Source organism: Crocodylus siamensis, chromosome 12 (genome assembly GCF_052110815.1).
Source record: "Crocodylus siamensis isolate JL-2025a chromosome 12, ASM5211081v1, whole genome shotgun sequence".
Classification (NCBI taxonomy): domain Eukaryota; kingdom Metazoa; phylum Chordata; order Crocodylia; family Crocodylidae; genus Crocodylus; species Crocodylus siamensis.
Genome location: NC_143406.1, coordinates 1,215,676 through 1,223,047, shown reverse-complemented (window position 1 = coordinate 1,223,047; position 7,372 = coordinate 1,215,676). Strand labels below are relative to the sequence as shown.

General features: G+C 49.6%; 1 protein-coding gene across 1 annotated transcript; it reads left to right on the top strand.

Moving 5' to 3' along the window:
- Positions 1–2,216: 2,216 nt before the first annotated feature.
- On the top strand, positions 2,217–7,372 carry LOC149854422 (kelch-like protein 6). Its single transcript, XM_090023370.1, has 4 exons — positions 2,217–2,638; positions 2,897–2,975; positions 4,031–4,258; positions 5,845–7,372. Exons 1-4 carry the CDS (start codon positions 2,581–2,583, stop codon positions 7,286–7,288), a joined length of 1,809 nt encoding a protein of 602 aa, XP_089879496.1. The 5' UTR covers positions 2,217–2,580; the 3' UTR covers positions 7,289–7,372.

The following is a 7,372-nucleotide window of genomic DNA, read 5'->3' as shown; positions in this document are numbered from 1 at the left end:
TCCTAGACACGCCCTTGGCCTTACTATTGAAACCAAAAGGTCAGCAAGGTTTGGTATAGTATGGGGTACTTGAATGGATAGTCAGAATATCTAGAGCTAGTGTGGAAAAAATAAGTAAAAGGGAAAAAAAAAGTGCTTCCTCACGTGTACACGGTCAAATCATCATATGTACAAGTGCCCCAAGTGCTTTAGGTGCTGTTTCAGTCATCCTGTGATCTTCCATAGCTAGCTCATGTTAATTAAGAAACTTTTAATAATATTTAAAATCAATTTTACAAACGTTACCTAGTTATTGCCTAAACCCTTTAAAACACATGTACAATATTATGCTTGTTACATGTAAAAATGCTTGTCCAAGTATTTAAAAGTTCTTGATTAAGGTGAATGGTCGGATACAATCTCCCACTGATTAGCTTTAGGACTGCTTGAGCATGTTCCCGCAACATCCTAAGGTTCATTTAGTTGCACAGGGACACGGTGGATTCAGACAGACTCGCTTTAGTTCCAGTGATAGTTTCTTTATTTGACCTTAGCAGATGTCTGGCGTTTGATTCCCAAGTACAACAACTCTAATGCTTGTTTTGGACCCAGCACAAATAACAAGCTTAGTGAAAGAACTGCATGCACACATTATCCATTGTAGCATCACATTTTCCTTCAAAAGATTTCAACCCCAAGTCCTTGTCTTGGCTGAACTTTGATTTAGGAGAAAAGCAACCTGGGATAATGTATTTCCCCTTCCTGTAGCCTGAATACAAGTGTTCATGATGCATGTAAACATTTTGCTGTGGGTATTAGTCCTATGTTTTGTTACATAGCCCACGTGTGCCAGGGAACATGTTCTACCACACAGATTTGCAGTGACTGAGCAAGTGCCCCAATGATTTAAAAGCGACTTGCTTTTTTCCTTCCCTTGCTTACGTTTGCAATGCATGCCTTTATTCCTAATGAGCTGTTTGCATAGGAGCGAGGACCGTTGGAGCTACTTTTTCAGAGATGGTTGGGAAGAGGTCAAGGTTGGGTGGGTTTTGCCAGTGGTAGTCCATTGGAAAATGCCCAGTGTGCCATGATGGGGGGTGGTACACCCTCAGTTGTCTTGGTAGCAATGACCAAGCACTGAGAAGCTGGGTAGCCGCAAGAAATTAGTGACTTGTCTTAAATTCTGGGCTTGCAGCCAGGGGCAGTGCCTGGGAGTCCCAGACCTGGCTCATCTCCTGGGCTACTGCTGTGGCGACCTGCACGGGCTGTGCGTCCCCAGTCACGGCGGCGCTGGAGTCTGCATCGCTCTCCCGGGTGGCGTGGGACATGCCTGGCTCGCTTTGGCACATCCCAAATCACTGTGGCCTGTCACCGCTGGGCAGTAGAGTTCTGCCATCAGGGCCAGAGCAGCCACCCCAAGTTGAAGGGGGCTGGGATCGGGGCAACAGCAGTGCATTGTGGGATGCCTGGAGGACTGACGGGGCTGCTCATCCCAGGAGGCCAGGCGCAGACCTGAGAGGTCTCACTGATTGTATCTCACACTTGGCACCCCGTTGGGATTTCCACTTCTCCTTACGCAGTCAGGCTCCACAGGAGACCCTCCGCAGTGGCCGGCTCTCCCCAGACCTTCACCAAAGGATGGTTTCTGGCATACAAGGAACTCTGACAACCTCAACTTGTGTGACTCATTTGTCCTTTCCCTGGCAAGGGATTGTGGCTGCTCCTGCCAGGGCCGTCCTCAGCATATCGCCATGCCTTTCCTCCTTCCCCACTCCAGGCCCTCACGTCGGTTTAATGGATCGGAACAAATTACAAGCCAGTCCGATTCTTCCCTTCGGGGTCACCCTGTGCAGGGGATGCAAATGAAGCCGGAGACGATGATATCACAATGCTGCGCTCCGGCAGCAGTTGGCATTTGCATAATACGTCGTCAAGTTCCACCGAGATGGGGCCGAGGCAGTAGGGGAAGTACGTGCCCTGGCTTGGGTAGCACCGTAACAGGCTCAGGTATGCCATAGCACAAGTCATTTTAAGGTCACGAAGGATAATTACATCATGCATTTGAATGCCAGAATATCACAGAGACAGAATTTCATCCAGGTATCGTGAGCTTGACTGTTCTTCCAACTAGGGCGCGGGGGGAGGCAGGAGGTGGGGGTTGGCTGGCTCCCAACACAACATTTTTTAGCTCCTAGCAGGACCCTCCCTGCCGATCCAAATACCATGCAGCCGGGCTCTCCCCACAGGGCTGCCTGGTCCTTCTTAAAGGGACAGACTGCTCTGGTATTTGAAATCTCCTCTCCTCAGTCTCCTCTTTTCCAGGCTCAAAACTCTATCAGAAGATGCATGTAAGCAAACAGCTTTATTAGGGTTTTATTTGAATCGGTGTAAATGGAAACATCTGGAAGAAAATGCCATAAAGAAACCTGGAAGTCTAGTAATGGAAGCTTATTTGTTCAGCCTCCCCTGTCTTGTGGAGTGGTGCCTCGAGTCTAAAAAACATTGTGCCCTCCTGCTGACACTGCTGCAGAAACCTCCCGACAATTAGCACGGTGGTTTCATACGTCGTCTCCTCTCCAGGGTGCTTTCATTTGGTTCGTCATGACCCTCAGCCAGAAAGGGGGCAAACAGAAGTCAAAGCCACTGGGACTGAGCAAAGGTAGGTTGGCTGATCTTCACGGATCGGTAATCTTCTGGTCAAGCTTGGGTTGGTGGGTGCCGGCCATCCAGAAAGTGGTTGTGATGGGCAGAGCTCTGGGGCTCCTGCCGCTTCTGCGGTGTGCCATGCAGTTGTAATTAAGGGGCACGGAGGAACTCCTTTTCATGTTCTCAGCACAAGGGATCACTTCTTTCCCTTGAGATATTTGTATGCCATGTACCATTGCAGCTTTGACTTTTCCTTCCCCAAATCCCACAGGTCTAAAGCAGCTGTACCAGCACCAGTTGCTCTGTGACAGCACCGTAGTGTGCGAAGGAAAGAGGTTCTCCTGTCATCGGTGGGTTTTTGCTTATTTATCATCAGCACTTAGCCCATTAGCAAGAGCTAGACAGCAGGGACCTATATTTGGTATGATCAAGGGTGCAGCACAGGCTGCTGCAGTGTGCTGGGGAGATCAAGCAAAGTGAGAGCTGACATGATTCAGCTTCGCTGTTGTGTGGCGCTACGGATGGCGCCTCCGCAGGCAGGTGAGATGGGCTCTGAGTAGCTGGTTCATGGGATTGCAGACTGGGCTGGTGGCCTTATCTCTAATGGTGGAACTGCTTCCCCCAGCGCTGCTAAGTGGCAGATTTCTAGCTGCCAAAGTGGCATTTGGGGCATTCGTGCACAGGCAGTGATTGTACTTCCCTGGCAGGGTGCGTGTGTATAAGGTACATGCTGGCAGGGCATGTATATGGCCACGTGTGCATACTCTAGACAGACGACACGGAGGACGGCTTCATAATATGGAGTGGTTAGTGCAACCACCCAGGAAGACAGAGGGAGGACGAGGATCTGAGTCTTTCGCTCACTGGATTAAAGTGACCTGCCCAGTAGGCTAGTGGGATAAATCACAGCTAGGTTTAATTCAGCATCCCGTCTCTCATAGGTTTTTGCCAGCTACAGTTTCAGGACTTGTGGGACATGAGAGCACAGCGCTGTGTCGATGCCGAGCCAGAGCACGGCGCGACTGAGCAGGCTCAGTGGGGATGCACACGCTTCCATGCCAAGAGCTGATTCACAAGCGGTGCATACATGTCTGAAACTCCCAGGCGTCCAGGTTGTAGCCGTATTGGTCTAGAGGCAAAAGGAATCAAAACTTGTGGATGCGGAGGTATCTTTTATTAGACCAACTAGATATTTGCAAACAAATTATTTTATTTATTTGCAAGCTTTTGGGCCCAAATGCTTGCAAACAAATGTATAATTTGTTTGCAAATATCTAGTTGGTCTAATAAAAGATAGCACCTCTTCCATGAGTTACAAAACTCCCGGGATCTCTCTCCTCACGAGGGTTGCATGCCTACCAGTAACAGATGTGATCCAGTCATATTCTTTCTCCACTCCCCGCAGAGCCGTGCTAGCCGCAGTTAGCCCTTACTTCCACGATGTGTTCACCAGCTCCCAGAAGGAATCCCCGAGTGGCGAGGTCCTGCTGCAGGACATCGCTCCTTCTCTTTTCCAAAGCATTTTGAAATATATCTACACAGAAGAGGTATCACTGACAGAAGAGACGGCCCAGGATCTGTTTGAAGCAGCTGATAAGCTAAAGATCCTTCCGCTCGTGGACATTTGTTACAGGTAACGTGAAAGAATGGATAGCACGGTGTCTGTGCTTCAAGACAAAAGACACTTGTTGCCTGGGAATATCAGCGGCATAACCAGAGGCAAGTCAAGGCAAGCATCAGTAATAGTTCATCGAAATTCAGCACGTTGCAAAAGCTCGCACTACTCTGGATGGTTTTGGAGCATCTTAATGAGAAGAGCTCTGCAGCCTAGTGCAGATGGATGCTGGAGAAGACCATTATTATTTTCATCAGTAGCTCTCAGAGTTATCAGCTCACAGACTCAGAGCTACTGATAACTCTGAGAATTACTGATGAAAATAATACCGATAGCTACCAGGCCATCTTCTCCAGTTGCTTTGGAGGAGATGGCTTGCATGGAAAAGATGACCTGCATAAAGATAGGCCATTTAGCCTGATATCTCTTTAGGGCAAATCATTAATAAAAAAAGATAAAGATTAAAAAAAGTGAATTAACAGACATGTTTGTGATTGGTTTTTGTAGTCCCTAATTGGAGTCAAACAGCAGTTTGATTAAGAAACAGCACTACCTAAATTCCCTGGGTCACATAAAAGGGTTAGGAGTTGGCTACCTGATGGATCTCAGCGTGTAATTGCTAGCTAGGATTCACCAAGGAGGGAGGGGATTTCTAGCCAGAGTTTTCAGGAGTTCTGCTTGGTTCCAGTTTAATATTTGTATCTAACCTGGAGAAAATACACCAGGCCTCTGTCGCCACGGCTGGCATTCACCTGGAATAATTCACTTGCATGGCTGGAACTGAATCCATGTGAAAACACAGCTGCCACCCTGGCGTGGAAGCAACAGGTTTCACAACACCAGGAAGGGAAGATCTGTTCATGCAGGTTCCCTGCACACCGTGCCTCCTGACCCCTCATTCACTCCGGCGCTCAAGCTACTACTGCCAGCTACTGGAACTAGTCCTTTAGCACAGTGGTTTGCAGCCTTTTTTGTATCAGGACCTATTTGTGAACAACAATGGCCAATCCTGACCCAGTGCCCCTCACTCCCGACCCAATGCCCCCATCCCCAGGCCCCAGACCCCCAGCATGTGGGGCAGGGGGTGGGTGTGTGGGGCAAGGGAGGCCCCAAGCAGCCCCTTGCAGGGCTCCTACAAGGCAAAAGCCACAGGTTTTCTCCTTTAAAGGAGAATCCATTTTTAAAGTTTGTGCATGACCCTTTCATATATTCTTGCAACCCACTTTTGGGTCACGACCCATAGGTTGAGAAACACTGTTTTAACTCAAGCAGTAGAAGTCTATTCCTTGGTCCTGAGTTACTGGTCACGCGGATGACCTGTGGTGGGGTTGTGCCAGTCACCTAGGGCACGTCTACATGCGTGCTTCAATGTGCATTAGCCTATTTTAATGTGCATTAAAGCATCACTGGAAAAAAAAACGTGCTGTTTAGTTAATGTGCATTGAAATAAGCTAATGCACATTAAAGTGTCACTAAAAACCGTGAGCATTAAGATAGGCTAATGCTCATTTTCCTAGTACTTCACAATGGAGGTACTAGATTTAATGTGCATTAATGTACGTGTAGATGCACCCCTAATGATTATGGCCTTTGATGTTCCTCAGGTTTTTTAGGAAGAACATCTCCCCGCAGAACTGCTTTGTGCTTTACAGACTGGCTCAGGCTCACAGCGACGAAGCTCTTCTTCAGGCCGCCGTGCGGTTTGTAATCCTCAACTTCAGCCGGTTCTGCGAGGGCGACGACTTCTTGTACCTGGACCTGACGAGCTTAATCATCATCCTGTCTTCAGGGGACCTGGCCGCCGCTTCGGAATTAGACGTCTTCCGGGCTGCGCAGCGTTGGGTACGGGCCCATCCCGGTACCTACCATTTCCTCGTCAATGCTCTGATGAGCCACGTCCGGCTGCCGCTCCTGACTGACGGCGAACTTGCCGAGGTTCAGGCCTATTTGGGACAGGTCGGGGATGTTCAGCTTCAGTGCAAACAGCTGGATGGTGAAGAAAGGCTGCGTGCAAGTGGAGGACTCAGAGCAGGCATGTACGACGAGTGCATCATGTGCATCAACACACAGATATTGGAGACCCAGGCGCCGGACACTGAAGACTCCTTTATGGATTGTTATGATCCTTGCACCAGGACCTGGAGAAAACTACCAGGCCTGAAATCCTTGACCCACCCAGCCTGCGTGGCACTGGGAGACAGGCTCTTTGTGTCTGGAGGCATCTGCAGAAACTCTTATTCGGACGCTCTGTATGAGTTCAGCTCCCTTAAGGGCAGCTGGGCCCAGCTTCCTTCTATGTTAGTGCCACGTGCCACCCACGGGTTCCTGGTCTGCGACCAGAGGCTCTATGCTATGGGAGGGTGGTGCAGGTTTCATGAATTTCTCAGCTCTGCCGAGTGCTTTGACATAGCAGAGGGCACGTGGACTCCCATCTCAAGAATGCCGTACGTTTTGAGCCGCTGTGCCGCTGCAGCCTTTAGGAAGAAACTGTACCTGCTTGGAGGAGTCACCGGCCTGACGAGCTATTGGCAATTCCACAAAGGGCTTCTGATCTACGACATCAGCACAGACGCGTGGACGCAGGTGCTCCTGGACGCGGCGTTCTTCTCCGCGGGAGCGGTGGCCATGAATAATGGAATATATGTGGTTGGAGGTTACACGGAGAAAAGAGCAGGAGAAAGGATCTATGAGGGGGGCCTCATGCCCGAGAACCGCTACTGCAGCAGGAAGTGTTTCTTCCTCGCGGAGGACGGTAGCGTCAATCATGAGATTGCCGTTCCCAAGCTGCCGAAAGGCATTGCCTACGCTGGGGTAGTCAGCTGGGGAACGAGGATTTATGTCTTAGGCGGGGAAGATACCACGCACTGCTACAAAACCATTTACTATTGGGAACCCGGGGAGCATAGGTGGAGCAGATGCCCTGATGACATCCCTGTCCCTGAAGGTGTCAGCGGGTTTGGGTGCACAACACTGAAGATACCCAAGGAGCGAATGCTGTCACTTTTGCAACAGACATCTGTGGCCCTGACAGCCGTTGTTGGCAAGTAGCTGCCTTTAGAGGTTTCTTTCCGAATAAAAAAGAATGGAGCAAAACAGCTGTAGGCAAAGGGCTGAACACGGGGCGCGTCTACA

Coding starts and splice junctions, on each gene's coding strand:
- LOC149854422 (XM_090023370.1), top strand. CDS start 2,581: ATGACCCTCAGCCAGAAAGGGGGCAAACAGAAGTCAAAGCCACTGGGA. Junction 2,639..2,896: donor GCCACTGGGACTGAGCAAAG/GTAGGTTGGCTG, acceptor CAAATCCCACAG/GTCTAAAGCAGCTGTACCAG. Junction 2,976..4,030: donor AAGAGGTTCTCCTGTCATCG/GTGGGTTTTTGC, acceptor CACTCCCCGCAG/AGCCGTGCTAGCCGCAGTTA.